An 18364-nucleotide genomic window follows, 5' to 3' on the forward strand; every position below is an offset into this window, starting at 1 on the left:
AGTTTGGATCTTGTTCAATATAATTAATATTTGTGTTCATTCTTTTTGTTCGTTACTTGCATTTAATACAGGCTTTTTTTGTATGACTTGTTTTTCTGTTTTGTAAAAATTCTTAAAATGAACTAATATCTTTAAAGTGCCTGCATTTGTGAAAATTGCTCCTGAAGTGCCTCTTGCTGTGCCTAAAAAACCAGAACCTACTCCTGTGTCTAAAAAGCCAGAATCACCATTTAAAGGTACTATAGTAGTCCAGTTAAACCTAGGCCTTGTCAACTTTTGTTCATATTTTGTGTTTCTTACTCATTTAATAGTTAGTAATCAACTTGTGTGAAATTTGTGATGTTGTTTGTCAGTTTTCGTGTTTCTCTACTAGTCATATTTATTTGTATGTATACTTTAAGTCGTAAAATTAAAAACAGTAAATATCTTTCAAGTGCCTGAAGTGCCCACAAAAGTTATCGCTGAAGAGAAGCCTGTCCCTCTGTCTAAAAAGCCAGAAGCTCCACCCGCCAAAGGTATAGGCCAACATATCCTTTCTTTATCCTTTTTCTTTAGCTTTCTTCTGTCTTGTTTTGCTCTTGTCCAAATGTTGAAAAATAGTTCAATTTGGCTATTTCTTCTATCCAATAACAAGCCGTTGCAGTGGTACAGAAATTATATCAGAAAATTATCAGAAGGACTAGTAGTAATAAGAAAAACTTTAGCTGAGTCAATAGGCAGAAAGATTTACAAAATAAGCATTTTCATTTTATGGATATTAATATATACTTAAACAGCTTCAGAAATTCCACAATACTCAAGCAAGAAATCTCTGTTCTCTTTCACATTGTTCATGTTAAACTTATTGATTCATTTTTCAATAGAAATAGCATTTGGCTATTGAAAACATTAGAAATACAGAAATACAATATAGAAATGAAAACATTTCTAACAGTTCATTCAGGTATTTTGGAAGGCTGTTTGAATGAGCATTTTGTGTCATATGTCACTACTGCATGACAAAAGTCTCCCAGTTAAGCTGCTTCAAGCCATTCTTTGTCAGAGTAGAACAAGTGCAACTGTTTTGAACATATAAGTGTTGTCAGACTGTCCTTTCATATCTACTTGTTCTATCTTACTTCCATGTATTGTGTGTTTTATTTTTCTAATTCCCAAAAGTGCATATCTTTCAAGTACCCACGCTACCTGAGAAATCTGTCTCAGAAGAGAAGGTACCTTTTGCTGTACCAAAAAAGACAGGAACACCACTTAAAGTCTATATGTCAACAATGGTTAAACTCTGAGAAGATTTCTCTTTCTCTTGGGCAGAGGTGTTTACATTAAAATAAAATTCATCCTTTCTTCCTTATTTATAAACATTCCTATAGAATGTAGTAATATACAACATTTCCTGCATTGCACATCTAATTTCAGATTCGTTCTTATGAATCATTCTGCTATTCTTCTTGTGACGCTCTTCTAAATAATTTACTTTAAATGCTTTAAAAATAACAAAAATAAATGCTGTTTTCTTTAAAGTGCCAGATGTGCCCAAGAAAATTCCAGAAGAGAAAGTACCCATCACTGTGCCGAAAAAACCAGAACCAACACCAGCCAAAGGTATATATAGAACTAAAGTTTGGAAGAAAAGACCTCTAACATGATTGTTTCAACTAGTTTCTGTTGTTCTACTATATTTATTTTCTGTGGTCATACTTTTAGTATGCTACTGCTTTGAAAAATCTCTTCTTTGGAGTGTGATTAGTGTACTAGTGAATTTAGAATGCTCATATAATTGGGCAGTTATGAGACTGATTCTTGAATACCGTGGCAGAAATCTTTAAGGGAAAGCAGTGCTTCTGTAATCTGACATACTGTTGACTAACAGTAAAAAAGAAAAAAAATAATAATTAGCTCCAGAAGAATGTTTAAGAACATCAAAGTACAGAGTGATACAGATATCTAACACAAGGGAGAAATCTATATTGACACAGAGACAAAATTATCATGCATAGAACATGACATAGAATATGACAAAGAAAGCAGACTGGACAGTGGCAGCCTTAGTCAGAGATTAGAGATGCTGTTGACTTAAGTGGAAAAGTTATTTTATGCAGAAGAATGCATTTAAGTCTGCCACATCCCCAATCTCCACTTGACTAAAGCTTCTAAAGGCTCTGAAATGCTACCTCAGACTTTACAGGGACACTGAGTACTAACCTTGTTTTAGTAAAAATGTGATTCCATTAAGGCTTTTCCTAATTTGTGGTTTTACTTAAAAATTTTGAACATAGCTGTGAAATTCTATAAAATATCTGTAAATCATCTCTTTCCTTAAAGAGCCTGAAGTGCCCAAGAAAATAGAAGAGAAAATCAAAGTTGCTGAGCCTAAAAAGCCAGAAGTACCACCAGCTAAAGGTACCTGACATTAATAAATACATGAAAATAATTTTTTTCCTTTCACTGATAAGATCTTTTTGATACTATTTATCTGTATTTTTTACTTCATAAAATGTGAGCTTATATATTTAATTTTGGGGAACAGACTCTTTTCCCCTTGATATGTTCAAATGTATCCCAATCAAGATTGAGAGCAAAAGGTCTCTTTGGTAAAGGATATTATGTGTGCTTGATGCTCCTTGGTGTCCTTTTGCTTCTGTCTTTTTTCCATTTAATGACATTCAAATTTATTCAGATATTAATATTAGCATTAGTATTAATTTTAAGGTGCCAGAAGTGCCCAAGTTGCAGAAAAGAAAATACCAGTTGTGGAGCCTAAAAAAATGGAAGTACCACCAGCTAAAGATATTTGCCATTATGAAACAAAATAACAGAATGGGAAATATCACCCTTTATTGTTTTAACATTGTAGAAGACAATACCCAAGACCTTTGTGGGATTTTCTTCTTTTGTTTAAGCTTAAGTGAACAAATGTTTAGATTTTTATTGTGAGAAAAGTATCTATATATCTTGATAATTGGTGAACTCCCTAGTACAGTTATGCTATTGTGCTTTAATGCTGTTTATGAAATTCTCATAGAAAAAGTTATTAATATTTTTCAAGTGCCTGAGGTACCAAAGAAAGTGGTCCGAGAAGAGATTTCAGTTAAAGTACCAAAGAAACCAGAACCTCCACCAACTAAAGGTAACTGCTGTACATGATGAATTAAAGAAATACCCTTTGTTGTCTAGAATGTGATTTTAGTAAATTTATTTTCTGTAATTATAAATAGTCAATATTTTTTGTTGATTAAGTTGTAGTTTTTATATGTGAGAGACAGAGAAGCATAGAAGTTAACCTTTTTGTTAAGCAAAAAAAAATTGCCTCAGAAAATTTTCTATAGCCAAAGAAAAATAAATGATGCTCATAACAAAAGCCACTGTTGTTTTTGATGTCCACAAGTTTTATTTTTGTCACGTCCAAAGTGCTAAGGAACTGTTTAAATTTCTTACGAATAACATAAACTACTTTCTTTTAAGTGCCTGAGGTACCCAAGAAAGTGGTTCCAGAAGAAAAAGTACATGTTGAAGTTCCTAAGAAACCAGAACCTCCACCACCTAAAGGTACATGTTCAGTACTAATAAAATTGCACATAAATTTTAATTAGTTTATCTGAATACTATCTTTTAAAGTCTGTGTTATCCTTTGCTATATTCTTACATGCATAAGTGTTATAGTTTGTGTTGTCTTCTTCCCTTATGAATAACTCTCAGTAACAGTGGCTATTACTGGAGCACATTAAAGAATATTAAAAACACATAGACTGTTTATAAGAGGGTTGGTTTTTTTTTCTGATAATGTTATCCTTTGAGCTATATTAAATTACAATTCTTAAAATTTCTGAAAGTAAGCAAATACATATTTTTAAAGAACCTGAGGTGCCAAAGAAGATTGTTCCAGAGAAGAAATTACCAGAACCTGTGGCTGTACCTGAAAAACCAGAACCTCTACCAGAGAAAGGTAAGTCTCAACATTAGTAGAACAATAAAAGCAGTATTTTTCCCCTTTTCTTTAAACTAATTTACCAAGCCTTCTGATTCTGAGATTTCAAATTGTGTTTGTTCTATGTATCTGGATATGTTTGTGAAACATGCATAGGTGGATCGTTTAGAAGAATAGTGACACATTTTGAATGTGTGAATTACTTGTCTTCTTTGCTCAAAATCATCTTACTATTTTGGATTATTCCTACTGTACTACTCACTACCTACTTTGGTTAATAAAAACAGCGATAACTAATATCACAGAATCACAGAATTGTAGGGGTTGGAAGGGACCTCCAGAGATCATCGAGTCCAACCCCCCTCTTTGAAGTGGTAGCAGCAGAAGAAAAGTATCCATTCTAGCAGCTAACAGCAGACCATGTCAATGTTCTTGAAATACCAGAAGGTCTACCAAGAAAAGCAATATGCCATCACTCAATTCTTGAGCTTCAATTTCTATTATTAATATCTTTTAATAATAATACATGCAGTACTACTAATATCTTTTGTCCTGCACACTTAGTTTATAAATACTGTGATTTTTTACTTATAGTGTAAATTACACTATCTGTTCATATATACCTCCACATATGGTGACATGAAGTGTGTGTGTGTGGATGTATTTGAAAAGCAAAAAAAACTGTGTTATATTTATCATTAAAACTAACATAAATGCTTGACAATTTTTTAATGTTTTCATTACAATTGTGCTTTTATGTATTTTGATTTACTTGAAGTTATGTGTTTGAGCAATCATTAAACTTAGAACTAATATCTTTTATATATATGAAGTGACCAAGACAACTGTCCCAGACAAGAAAGTACCTGCTGAGAGAACTGAGGGCGAAGAAAGGGGTGTACAAGCTCTGGAAACAAGGCTGTGTCACCTGGGAAGAATACAGGAATGCCGTCCAGACTTGCAGACGTGGGATCAGGGAAGCCAAGGCGCAGGCAGAACTGAACTTGGCAAGGGACGTGAAAAACAATAAGAAAACCTTCTACAGGTACATTGGCCAGAAGAGACAGGCCAAAACGGGCGTACCTACTTTGGTAAATTTAAAAGGAGAACTGGCTTCAACAGATGAAGAGAAAGCTGAGGTGCTGAATGAGTTCTTCACCTCGGTATTCACTGGTGGCCAGGATTCTAGTCTTTTTCACGTCCCTGAACCCTGCATCCCCAAACCTCTATGTGGGGACCAAGGAGGTAAATCCCTCCCCACTGTAAGGGCAGAGCAAGTCCGAGAGTGCCTCCTTAGATTGAATGAATTCAAGTCTATGGGGCCGGATGGCTTGCATCCCAGGGTCCTGAAGGAGCTGGCTGAGGTGGTTGCCGAGCCGCTCTCCATCATATTTGAGAAGTCGTGGCTGTCAGGTGAGGTCCCGGATGACTGGAGGAAGGGTCACGTCACTCCCATATACAAGAAGGGGAGCAGGGAGGACCCGGGGAACTACAGGCCGGTGAGTCTCACCTCCGTGCCTGGGAAGATCATGGAACGGATCCTCCTGGACAACATGCTCGATCACATAAAGAATGAGCATGTGATCCGAGACAGCCAGCACGGCTTCACCAAAGGAAGGTCATGCCTAACTCATCTTGTGGCCTTCTATCATGGAGTGACGGCATTGGTGGACGAAGGGAAGGCGACTGATGTCATTTACCTGGACCTGAGCAAGGCCTTTGGCATGGTCCCCCACCACATCCTCATCTCCAAATTGGAGGGAAGTGGATTTGATGGGTGGACGACCCGATGGGTAAGAAACTGGTTGAAAGGCCGCAGACAGAGGGTGGTGGTCAATGGCTCTATGTCCAGGTGGAGGCCGGTAACAAGTGGTGTCCCCCAAGGGTCTGTCTTGGGACCGGTGCTCTTTAACATCTTTATTAATGACATCGATGAGGGAATTGAGTGCACCCTCAGCAAGTTTGCTGACGACACCAAGCTGAATGGTGCGGTTGATACGGTGGAAGGAAGGGATGCCATTCAGAGGGACCTCGACAGGCTGGAGGGCTGGGCTCGGGTGAACCTAATGAGGTTCAACACGGCAAAGTGCAAGGTTTTGCATTTGGGCCGGAAGAACCCCAGGCACCCGTACAGGCTGGGAGGAGTGGTCGTTGAGAGCAGCTCGGCAGAGAAGGACCTGGGGGTCCTGATGGACGAGAGACTGAACATGAGCCAGCAGTGCGCTCTGGCAGCTCGAAAGGCAAATGGGATCCTGGGCTCCATCAGGAGAGGGGTGGTCAGCAGGGACAGGGAGGTGATCGTCCCTCTCTACTCGGCTCTTGTGAGGCCCCATCTGGAGTACTGTGTCCAGGTGTGGAGCCCTCAGTACAAGAAAGACATTGAGATTTTGGAAAGGGTCCAGAGGAGGGCGACTAAGATGATCAGGGGGCTGGAGCACCTCCCCTATGAGGACAGGCTGAGGGAGTTGGGCTTGTTCAGCCTGGAGAAGAGAAGGCTGCGGGGTGACCTCATTGCAGCCTATCAATACCTGAAGGGAACCTACACCCAGGAGGGGAGTAAACTCTTCAAAAGGGCTGACAACAGCAGGACTAGGGGAAATGGATCGAAGTTGAAGGAGGGAAGATTTAGGTTGGATGTTAGGGGGAAGTTCTATACAAGGAGAGTGGTTAGGCCCTGGAACGGGCTGCCCAGGGAGGTTGTGGATGCCCCGTCCTTGGATGTGTTTAAGGCCAGGTTGGACAGGGTCCTGGGCAACCTGATCTGAATGTGTGTGTTTGGTGGCCCTGCTAGGCAGGGGGGTTGGAACTACATGATCCTTGAGGTCCCTTCCAACCCGGGTGATTCTGTGATTCTGTGATTCTGTGATTCTGTTGCTGTTTCTCAAAAAACAAAGGCCATTGCAAGACCCCCCAAAACAAAGCCGTTTGTGGCACCTCAAGAACTAGAACCTGTGCGAGTAGTGCAAAAAGCAGAGCCTGATATGTTGCCTGAGGTTACAGGGCCTTTTGTGGCACCCCAAAAATCAGAGCTGTTCGGGGTAGCAGAAGAATCTGAGACTGTTTTGGTACAACAAAAAACAGAACTTGTTGTGGCATCTGAGGAAGCACAGACAGCTGTGGCAGCCCAAAAAGCAGAGCTTTTAGTGGCAGCAGAAGAGTCTGAGACTGTTTTCCTACAACAGAAAACAGAACTTGTTGTGGCACCTGAGGAAACAAAGCCAGCTGTGGCAGCTCAAAAAGCAAAACTTTTTGTGGCAGCGGAGGAGTCTGAGACTGTTTTGGTACAACAAAAAATAGAACTTGTTACATCTGAGGAAACAAAGCCAGCTGTGGCAGCCCAAAAAGCAGATATTTTTGTGGCAGCAGAGGAGTCTGAGACTGTTTTGCTACAACAGAAAACAGAACTTGTTACATTTGAGGAAACAAAGCCAGCTGTGGCAGCCCATAAAACAGAGCGTTTCTTGGTGCCTAGGAAACCAGAGTTTGCTGTGGTACCTGAGGAACCCAAGCCTGATGTGGCACCTCAAAAGCAAAAGCGTGGCGTGGTGCCATCAAAACAAAAACGTGTTGCTGAACCCCAAAAACCAGAGCCATTCATGGCCCCTGAGAAACCTGAGCTCACTGCAGCACTTGATAAGTTAGAGACAGTTGCAACACGCCAAAAAACAGAGCATGTTGTGTCCCCCAAAACCAAACCTTTGGTGGCACCCCAAAAAACAGAACTTATTGTAACACTTGAAGAAACAGAGTTTGCTGCAGATTCCCAAAAATCAAAGATGGTTGTGGCACACCATGAGCAAGCACCTGTCACAGTGCCTGAGGAACCAGAACCTCTTTTGGCAGCCCAGAAACTAAAGCATTTTACAACAATTCAAAAGCCAAAGCCTGAAGTGGCATTTGAGGAAATAGAACCTACTTTGGAACCTGAAGAACCACCACTAGCCAAGCTGGTCAAAAAGTCAGAGATTGTTGCTGTACATAAAAAACAAGCTGCTCCACGACCGAAAGGTATATCTTATGAATAGGAAGTCTTTTTCTTGAGTATAGTATGATTCAGTGCTCATATTAGAGCTTATAAACGCATAACTAATATATACTAATATCTTTAAAGAACCAGTAATGCCTCAGAAGGCTGTCCCAGAAGAGAAAGTTCCTGTAGCTGTTCTGGAAGAATCAGAACTTCCATCAGCCAGAGGTACATACAGTCATGAATACGTAAATACACATAATCTTCTCTTACGCACTGTTTTAACCTCTTTTGTTCTGTCCTTTTTAATGTGAGATTTTAAATGGCACTTGCCACAACAAATTGCACTGAGCATGAGTGTGTGACAGATTGCTTCTTAAGAACATTTCTCATCCTCTGTGTTTCAGTCTGTGTATTTATATTTAGATGTATTGTAAATGTAAAATGAACTAATATCTTTCAAGTGCCTGAGATGCGTGAGAGGGCTGTCCCAACAGAGAAAGTGCCAACTTCTGTACCTAAAAAACCAGGAACTCCACTTGCTAAAGGTATATGCAATGGTGAACCCCATCATTATTATGGTGGGTTTCTTAATTTCTGAGTTACTTGGAAATCTCATTTTAAATTGATCTTTTACTGTCATAATCTGGTATCTACCACGTTGGAGTCATGTACAAAATGTGAACCACAATGAAAATAGTTCAAATGTATTTCCTCAGAATATTCAGGAAAAGAGATTTTTCCAGGTGAAATACTCAAAAATTATTTAAGTAATAGTAAAAATCTGCATACACTATAAATTAATGCAATGCTATTCCATTTCATTTTTTTCACAAATTCCCAAGCAAAGGCCAGAGAAATATGTTTTTTCTGTCATTGTGTTTTGATTCCCTCAAAACACAGAATCCTCATGTGAAGTACCATTTCACAGTGATGGAATGAAAGGCATAAAAATATTTTTAATGAATACAAAAATGCACAAATGTAAGAAGCATCAAGTAAAAAGATGATGCAGACAGCCAAAAGTTACCACATAAAAAAAAATCATGAGTAACATGCTAAAGACATTGAAGTACAGTTGGACGCCGTACATTGGACCTTGATCAGCTCTTGCGAAGACAGTGTAGGCTTCCCACCCTCTCTCAAAAACTGAAGCTAAACAAAGAATTCCCACCTCCTGCGTGACATATTTGACACCCTGCACATTCCACAGGCTTGATGCAAAACATCATTGTCAACCAACTGTAGACACAACAGTTTCTCAGGGAAGACTGTGCATGAATGTTACTGATTGTCTGTTAGTCTTGTCTAGGTCTGTACAACCCACTAAACTAGAATATACTAATATCTTTAAAGTGCCCAAGGTGCCCAAGAAAGCCGCTCTGGAAGAGCCCATGCCAGCAGCTGTGCCAAAAAAGCCAGAACCAGCACCAGCCCAAGGTACATGTTGCCATGAACATTATCAAGCAGAATCTTGCTGCTGATTACCTGATGTTTTTCAGTACTGCCACTGTGTGCGAATTGGGAACTCAGTTACCTGGTACTTCTACACACAACCCAAGGGATATTTTGAATTTATTGTTACATTTTCAAATTCTGAATCACCAGGCAGAAAAGTTTCGATTTTTAAGGGCGTAGCATTATCAGAATAGCACCAAACTTTATCGTCTTAAATTGAGACAGCAAAAGGTCTTCATGACTCAGTGACTGTCTCAGTGACCGTGTATCGTAAGCACAAGTCTTTCAAAATGAAAAGCCTGTTTTTATTCAGAAATGCACATACAGTGTGAGTCGGAAGAAGTGATGTCTTAGTAAGTGCTGAAAGAATAATTAGATACTTTGAGAGAATGCAGTGGAGGAATGATTTATAAAATCCAAGTGTGGGAGTTGCTGCAATGAGGAGAGGACAGAAAGAAGAAATAAGATAGTGAGAGTGAAATGAACCAGTAGAGTGAAAAGTGTAAACAAGGACTGGAAATGCAGAAGGAGAGAAAGAGAGATGAAGGAATAACAGGGGGATTTGCGTTCCTACACCGCCTATGACTGTAGATAAGAGATGGGCTGAGGCTGTTCCCAAGGAGCTAACAGAGCTGAAAGTGGCAGTTTCTCTTTGTGGATAAGGAACGCTGCAGGGTATGCAGAGGAGTATCCTCACTCACACTTTGCCCTTGCGTAACATAAACATAACCTAACTACAGATGTTCTGCGTCTGTGTGTGCTTGTGTGAGAGAGTGAGAAAAGGATGGGATTCATACCAGGAGGCCAGCTTGTTTATTTTCTTGCGCGTACCTTTGGTTTAGGTTTCATTGTTTGTCGTCCTGTATAGTATGTCAAACTGATGGTTACTAATATCTTTAAAGCGCCTGAAGTGCCCAGGAAGGCTGCTCGAGAAGAAAAAGTACCTGTGGTCACTGCCAAAGCACCTGAGCCTCCAGCAGCCAGAGGTACCTGACTTGGTGGATAACTTGACAGAGAAGATACTTAATCTGCTTCTCTTGAGCGTTGTCCTGCTCTCTCTTGGCCTGTCTTTGTTTTAAATCTGAGACTCTTGAAGTTGTGAATGTTGGGTAAACTGTGCAGCAGCGTCTGAGGTTTTGGTCTCGCTTTTGTGGTGTTTAGCGTCTGCATTGCCCTGGTGTTTGTTCCTGTCTGCCCAGTCTTTTCATCACTGTAAAATGAACCCCACTAATATCTTTGAAGTGCCTGTGATGCCGGAGGCAGAGGTCCTGGAAGAGGAAGAGGAAGAAGAAGCACCGGAAGAGGCAGAACCAGTGGCAGAGCCTGAAGAGCCAGAAGCTGCTCCAGCTGAAGGTATACCATGGTGTCCTGGAAGTGTCTGTCCTGCTCTCTGCAGGGCTGGTGCAGTGCTGACTGCACTTCTACCCTCTGCCTTCCGTGGGGAGGGATGTGAGCTGCTTGTAGCCACCTTGTGTTTGTACATGCCCGTTTGGGCCTATGGCAGGGGGTGGTGCTGGTCTGGGGCCATGCGCCCTGCCATGAGCCCTCTTAGTCACTTTGCCGCAAGCAGTCCACCTGGAGGAAGCGTGGATGGTTGAAGAAGACTGCCTGTAGCATGCCAAGGGCTTGGTTTTCTGCTTTGCTGCTCACCATTGGGCTGTCTGCTGCTCTTTGTCCCTGTCAAGTAAAAGAAACTAATATCTTTAAAGTGCCTGAGGTGGTTGAGGAGGAGGAGCCAAAAGAAGAGGTTCCAGTGGTTGTTCCCAAGAAGCCTGAAGCGGTGATCAAGAAGCCTGTGCCAGTGCCTAGGAAGCCTGAGGCAGTGACCAAGAAGCCTGAGGTGGTGCCCAAGAAGCCTGTGCCTGTGCCCAAGAAACCAGAGCCTGTGGCTCTGCCCAAGAAACCAGAACCTGTACCTGTTCTTAAAAAACCTGAGGTTCCTCCATTGAAAGGTATATAGATCGGTGTCGTGAACAGTTTCAGTATTTTCAGTGATATGCACAGTGCTTATGTATTTGTGTATGCAGTGTCCCTGAAAATTTTATTCTTCATATTCTTAGTCTGTTTCTCTTAGTCGTTGGCGCTTTTCTGCATTGTGCTTTTGTATGTTTCAATATTCACAAATATGAAAATTAAATATCTTTAAAGCACCAGAAGTGACAGCAAGAACTGTCCTAGAGGAGAAAGTGATTCTTGAGACACCTAAAAAGCCAGAATTCAAAAAACCAGAGCCTCCTCCAACCAAAGGTATATATGTCTTGAAGGCACTTTCTTAGAATGTCTTTTCTGTTTCTCATTCCTTTGTTTATAACTGTGTCTATACAATGTGTCTTGTTTACTTCCTGTTCAGAACACATTCTTTTGTTGTTGTGGACACTGTTACTCGCTGTTATTTTCTTTGTGGTAGTTGTCATTTTCTTTTTATGTTTCATTCACACATTTATTTGCATGTAAATAAAATGTATTAATATTTTTTGAAGTGCTTGAGGTCCCCAAGAAAGTTGCCTCAGGGGAGGAAGTACCTGTTGCTCTTCCTAAAGTACCTGAACCTCTACCAAGTGAAGGTATTATTGTGAAGACAATTTAACTGTTATTCCAAATGTATGCTTTAAAAAAAAAAAATTCTTCTTTTTTCCCTATTCTAGTTCTTGTATTTTGTTCACTTCACATTTTAGATCATACCAATTTATGTTTTTGTCTCTTCTATTACAGTTCCATAGGAGAGAGCTAAATATTACTGTAAATATTTTCACATAGTCCTACGTTGGGTATTCTTAAGAGTATCTTTTATCATTCAATTTTAGGCAATAATCAATTCTCACTAAATTCACATTTCTTAAGACCTAGTATTTCTATTGCTGTAATCTTAAATTAACTAAGAACGTTCAAGCTTTTATTTTCTCCAGTTATAAATACTCATCCAAAATTTATTTCGTTTATATTGTACGCATAAAAAATACTATCTCCATCCAATCCTGAATTACACTTGCAGATAAAGCATTTTTCTCAAAGAATGCATTAACTGCAAAATTAGCGGCATGACCTGATGCTGAGTGATTATGTATCCTAACATTTATTTGTCTGTGTGTATTGGAGTAGCCTTCTTTTTATTGGTGTCTGCAATGATCTTATCATTGGAAACTTACACCAGTTATCAATGTTCTTTAAAGAATATGAAATTGAAAAGGAAAGTGAAGCTGAAGAAACAGAAGAAATTTCAGTAACAGAAGTAGAAGAAGCTTTACCAGTTGAAGGTATATAGATTACCTAGAGGCTATCTGACAGTTTCCTCATCCATTACTGCACAGATTTTCTTGCTCTGTTGTTCTTCACAAATATACCTGTGTGCTGTTAGTCTCCATGTATTTCTTTCCCTCTTACATGTTGCAAACAAGTTCAGATCTCTTAATTCTTCTAAGTATAATATGCAAAATATTTTAAGTGCTTTCACTTTGTTTCCTGTCAACTGGATTCTTCTTAATATTTGCTTTCCCATCTTTGTCCTCATGTTATTAACAAGTTTTTTTAAGTGAGCTTGAATGTCTGTGTTTTGTGTAAGCTACAGAACAATCGCCTAAAACTCTTGCTCCCATTTGATCAAAGAGATTTTTTTCATTAACTTCCTTGGAAATGGAAAATTATCATCTTTATGTTCGCACTCTTCACGTATCTACTGTGGTAGTATGTTTATTCTAAATATACCTAATGTTATTTAAAGCACCAGAACCTGAAAAGAAAATTCCTGAAAAGCGAAAGCCAGCAGTTCCTGCACCAGTAGAAGACATTAAACTGGCAAAAGAACTACTTAAAGGTATAAGCATTTGAAGCCACCATTAACAGTGGAGATTCAGACATGTAATCCTCTTTAATTACACTGGTGAATCTTAAAAAGCGTGTTTTAGAACGTGTCACTGGATCTTTCTTCTCTATTATTACTCTAATAAGGCATTTTGCTAATGCTAAATCTTTATGAATTTTCAGCGTATTGTGGGTAAATAATATTTTTTTACTTACTATATTTTACTATTATTATGATAAGTCAGTTTGCATGCATTCTTTTCAATAGTTCTGGAATAAATGAATGTATTTATGAGTATCTTTAGAAAGTTAACACGTTTGTTTATGCTTAACATAATTCTTCTACTTTTAACGTGTTCTTACAAAAGACAAGAATCCTCACCCGTTATTTGCTGATTCTGCTTTGTAAACATTGGTTTCAAATCAACTCTGCTTCATTTCACCCGACTTCTTCTAAATAGCTAATCAACCAGAATCTTACCTTTGTAGCCCTTGTCTTTCTACAGTGTCACTTGTATTAACCAGCTATATGTATTTTTGAGAAACTTCTTTTTGGAATCAGGTTATATATATGATAAAATTCAAATAATTTTCTTTAAAGCTCCTGAAGCAAAGAAGAAAGTTGTGACAGCAAAACCTGTTGAGGCTCCACAATTGGAACCCCCACCTGCTAAAGGTACCTACCTAATAAAAATATCTTTATTCTCTGAGGCATCTTTTGAACCAAGACTTACACCTTTCAGTATATTCTTCTTTAATTTGCTCAGAAATATCAAGTGGTGCCTTTATTAGACTGTACTTCAAGAATAGACTCTAGTCTTGAATAGATATAGTCCATGTCCTCATTAAATTCCCATTTTACAATTTATGAGATGTAAAAAAGATAATAACGGAAGAGTAAGAAAGTTTTTGTCATTTGTGTTTATTCCAGTTCTCTGCTTACAGAGAAATAATAATACACTGTTTAAGTGTATATAGCATTGTGCATCCATACTTGCTGTTTGTCTGACATGTAACTTTATTTCGTGAAAAGACACTTCCAGAATTGGCTTATGAAAGATAAATTGAGCAAGACACTTTACAAGTACTGCTTTGCATTCTTCAAATGTACTAGTGTTCTAAGCAACACCATAGAAATATCTTAATGCTTCTTAGAGATTAAACTATGAATATCATAGTACAGGTGAAGGTAATGAAAGAGTTAAAACGTAAATATGATAACTCTCTTTGAATACATAACTCTTCTAGTTTTCTGAGTTCATACTTCACTTTTGTTATTTTGCATGAAAATTTACTCTTGTGGATAGGCCTTTAAGACCACTGAACAAATGGTAATGGGAGGTTGATTGAAAATGCTGACTTCAATCTCAGCAATTATTTGCTTTGAATGTTCAGTAGTGTACCAGCACTTTATTTGTGTGTTTGAAGTTGTTAATTGTTAATTAGCTCTTCCTACTGGTATGAACCTATAATAAAATCTGGAATAATATTTTTCTAAGTTCCTGGACTTGTAAAGAAACCTCGTAGAATAATTCCTGAAGTTACCCCTCCACCGAAAGAAGAAGTTGTTTTGAAAAGAGGTACAGTAACTTATAGTGGCATAAAACCCTGGAATACTAACATTGTTCAGTGTGTTCTCCTAAGTAATGTCGCTTTATGTGGTGTGGAAAATTACATGAGTAGTGTACTACCTGATGGGTGTTTATCATGGAAAGAGTTTATAATTGAAGAGATAAAGCAAGGGCATGCCAAAAATTAGTTAAGTCCAAAGGATCTGTGCTGCAAACAGAGTAGAATGCTGAAAATCTGGTTCACTGTTGTAACTCTCTTCTGTTTTCTATTGTCTATAAAACCTATACAAAAACTCAATTTTTCAGTGTCTTCAGTTCATGGACGCCTATATATTTTCCTGTGATACTGTAGATTTTATTAAAAATCACACGTGACATTCTCTTTTATGGTTTTCTTGGAATTACTGCACTGCTCTCAGGATCCAGTGGCACTATTGGATATCATTCTCCTTTCCTGCAAAATCTTGAGCCTTTCAGATTACTTTGTGCTCAAAGCTTAAAAAAGAAGTAGTAATACCCAGGCTCTTTGAAATACTGAATGATCATTTGTGCCCTTCAAATTTTAGACAATCCAATTCCACAGATGTTCAACTTTTCACATGAATCTCGTTAGATAGTCAAAATGCATATCTGACAGGACAAAAATAACTAAAATGTAATCCAGACAAGATATAAACTAGAGCTCTCCAAATACAACAATTGAAAATTATTGTTTTCTTCTCTGATGGAAGTCAGTAGATATTTAATCCAGAATCCTTCATTTTGTCCCTGAAAATCACCTATAACTGAAGTTATTAATGCATAATTATGTGGTAATTGATCTTTAAATTGTAATAGATGAAATTTTTCTCTCAGAAGAAAATACGAGACTGACAGACGTCGTTCAAATGTTGTATATGGACATTTATCTGCTAACTAAACTCTCATAGAATTAATCCAATATTCACTCACCACAAATGCAAAGATACATTAAGAACAGTTCCTAAAATGTTTTAAGAAAGCACTAGGAAACTGTGGTGATGTTATTTAATCTAGTAGGACATTTTGAATTTCATACTGGATATTTGTAGATTAAAAATAGCTTGACATGAAAAGCTGTTGTTAACTAACATGCTTGATGAATACTGTGTAAATAGATAATATTATTTTAAAATATATTTTATCTTCCATTATTCTCCTGAAATACCTACCCATAATATCTTTTCCATGAAAGCTCTATGATAAGAAATCGTGTTCTGTCATAGACAGTTAACATCTTTCTACTCAAAGAGAGTGATCTTAAAACATCTTTTTGCTCTAGATTACTTTTAAAATGCTTTCAGAATAGTATTTTACTGTGTATTTCATATGCCTATTTCTTCATTGATTGTATATGTTTAGGCTTCTGTCTTGCTCACTATCTATCTTATTCATTTGTTTACCTGTGCTTTAAAAACTGAAATTACTTTTCTTTTAAAGTTCTTAGAAAGAAACCAGAAGAGGAAGAACCTAAACCAGAGAAAGAACCTAAACCTGAAGTTAAACCAGTACCTACACCAGTAGAAAAAATTAAGAAACCTGAAGGTACTAGCTTACATTCAAATCTATCTGGTAGAAAACTTTTGTGGAAAAGAAAAACAACAAAAAAATTAAAAAATATTCTCTGCAACTCAGAGTTCCAAAATTCTCTCAGTTTTAAAATTCAGATTTGAATAGATGAGCTTCATAAATGTAATTCTGTGAATCAGAGCTTTGCTGGGAAGCACCACCAAATTTGGCATGCACATTGGGATCTGAATTCTACAGTGTGTAATCTGACTTGTCAATCTAAGTGTAGAAGAGAAATTTACAAGTATACTGTAAAACTGATTTAAAAAATTGCAGTGAAATGGTTAATCCAAATATTCTTTCAGTCAAGGTCTTGCAAATATGTGTCCTTTTGTCCATTTTACTGCTTCTAATTTATTCAAATCCTAGCCTTAAAAATACATGTTCTTCAGCAGTTTGAGACATTAGGTTTTAAGTTTGAAAAGGGTGAAGACTTTTAATTATATTGGAGAGGGAGGTATTTAGAGATCCAAGGTGTTGCAGTATATCTTACAAAATAATGTTTTAAAGTCTCAGAAGTTCCCAAGAAGAAAACTGAGATACCTGTCATTAAAAAGGAGGAGAAACATGTTCCTGAACCACCAAAAGGTACATATGTGTGATGCTATTTTCTTTATTGCAGCAACTAAATTTTATTAATTGCTGCATTTCGCACTGAATTAAATGAATGCACTGTTGCCATCCCTTCTGTCCATGACAATTATATATGTGTTAACTACTTTGCATTCTTCAGGATTTCTTTTTGTCTTTGATTCTTCAGTGCTTGAAAAATTTCTTTTTTTTTTCTATTTTATCTTGCTTTTAAAGAGCTCGTCTCCAGTAAATTTCTTGCTTGCTGGCAAAATTTGTTGAAAACAGTTAGGTCTGTCCTCCATTAACTCTGTCTGTATTGTTGCTTGGAAATTTTATGTCCAATGAGATTAGAAATTATGTAAATTAACCTGTTTGTAATTGTTGTGTTTCAAATACTAGAACCTAAGCAGGCAGCTATCTCAGTTCCTGGGCCTGAACCTAAACCTGCCATAGGTAAGACTTCTTTAGCCATGAATACCAGTGCAACCTTACTTGTACAACTTTTTCATTTACAGTTTTTTTTTCCTTGAAATGACATTAAAAATACATGTCAGCTATAGTACTATAAAGACATACACTCTGCAGAGCATCTTGGTGAATATCATGCTTAAAACCAAAGTATTCATTGAGATAAATAAATGAGAACTCCTTTATAATTTTTTTTTTTTCCTACAGCTTTAAAATCTCCAAAACCAGCAGCAGAACCAGCACCAGCTGTTACTACTGCACCAGTGACAACTCCTGTTGTTGGAAAGAAAGCAGGTATTTATGATAGTTCTATGCTACTTATAGGGTTTTTCTCTATAGATACCTAAATACGTGAAAGATAAAGACAATTAACAGCTGTACAATCGTGTAACTCATTCATTACCAGGTAATTTTAGATCCTGTTCCAGGATCCTGATATCCTTGATATTGCCACCTGATGTGAAGCTTATCTCTGTGGAATTCCACTGAGATGAATCTGTACTATTATTTCTGGATTGTGAAATGTATGCTTGGATTTTTTTCCTACTACGAAGTTTGTGTATTCTGTTTATTCATGTTGTTTATGTTCTGATGTATGTCTTGTGAACTGCATCTTGAATCTTCTGTGTTGTAAATGGATGATTACACTCATTTCTAAATAATTCCTGCATTATTTGATCTTCTGCTTTCAATAACAATACTTTGTTATTGAAATCCCAAGGGAAAGTGGCAGCAGTGTTGAAGAACCAGCGTATTGATAGCTTAATATGATATGCTTGGGGCTCTAAGTCCTACCCCACTATGAACAAATCATTTGTTCTCCTCCTCAAAGCATTCTAAGTCTGAGGTCCATCGGTAGATCTGATGTAGATGCTGGTCAGCCTTTGATTAGATGACATAGTGGCACTGCTATCCATTTTATGTAGGTAACGGGGTCCTAAACCATTGTCCTTGAACCATTACTTTCTGCTGCTTTCAATCTGGATTGAATATGGACTGGTAAACTACTGGGATGATGCT

At 37.8% G+C, this 18364-nt stretch overlaps 1 protein-coding gene across 1 annotated transcript in view; it reads left to right on the forward strand.

Annotated features, from left to right (window-relative positions):
• Window positions 1-18364, forward strand: part of LOC122162068 (titin-like) — a 236491-nt gene that overhangs the window by 114150 nt on the left and 103977 nt on the right. Inside the window, exons 136-160 of the mRNA XM_042821962.1 lie at window positions 138-236; window positions 435-515; window positions 1519-1599; window positions 2320-2397; window positions 3044-3124; window positions 3460-3543; window positions 3851-3940; window positions 4756-4788; window positions 6791-7930; window positions 8034-8117; window positions 8354-8437; window positions 9246-9329; window positions 10250-10333; window positions 10590-10700; window positions 11057-11299; window positions 11496-11594; window positions 11828-11911; window positions 12518-12601; window positions 13066-13158; window positions 13747-13821; window positions 14645-14725; window positions 16175-16279; window positions 16814-16891; window positions 17276-17329; window positions 17552-17638. Coding sequence (XP_042677896.1) covers window positions 138-236; window positions 435-515; window positions 1519-1599; window positions 2320-2397; window positions 3044-3124; window positions 3460-3543; window positions 3851-3940; window positions 4756-4788; window positions 6791-7930; window positions 8034-8117; window positions 8354-8437; window positions 9246-9329; window positions 10250-10333; window positions 10590-10700; window positions 11057-11299; window positions 11496-11594; window positions 11828-11911; window positions 12518-12601; window positions 13066-13158; window positions 13747-13821; window positions 14645-14725; window positions 16175-16279; window positions 16814-16891; window positions 17276-17329; window positions 17552-17638 — 3297 coding nt within the window. The remainder of the gene's footprint in view (window positions 1-137; window positions 237-434; window positions 516-1518; window positions 1600-2319; window positions 2398-3043; window positions 3125-3459; window positions 3544-3850; window positions 3941-4755; window positions 4789-6790; window positions 7931-8033; window positions 8118-8353; window positions 8438-9245; window positions 9330-10249; window positions 10334-10589; window positions 10701-11056; window positions 11300-11495; window positions 11595-11827; window positions 11912-12517; window positions 12602-13065; window positions 13159-13746; window positions 13822-14644; window positions 14726-16174; window positions 16280-16813; window positions 16892-17275; window positions 17330-17551; window positions 17639-18364) is intronic.

Source organism: Centrocercus urophasianus, unplaced genomic scaffold (genome assembly GCF_019232065.1).
Source record: "Centrocercus urophasianus isolate 14NV4802_14NV808 unplaced genomic scaffold, USGS_Curo_1.0 seq_20, whole genome shotgun sequence".
NCBI classification, from domain to species: Eukaryota; Metazoa; Chordata; class Aves; order Galliformes; family Phasianidae; genus Centrocercus; species Centrocercus urophasianus.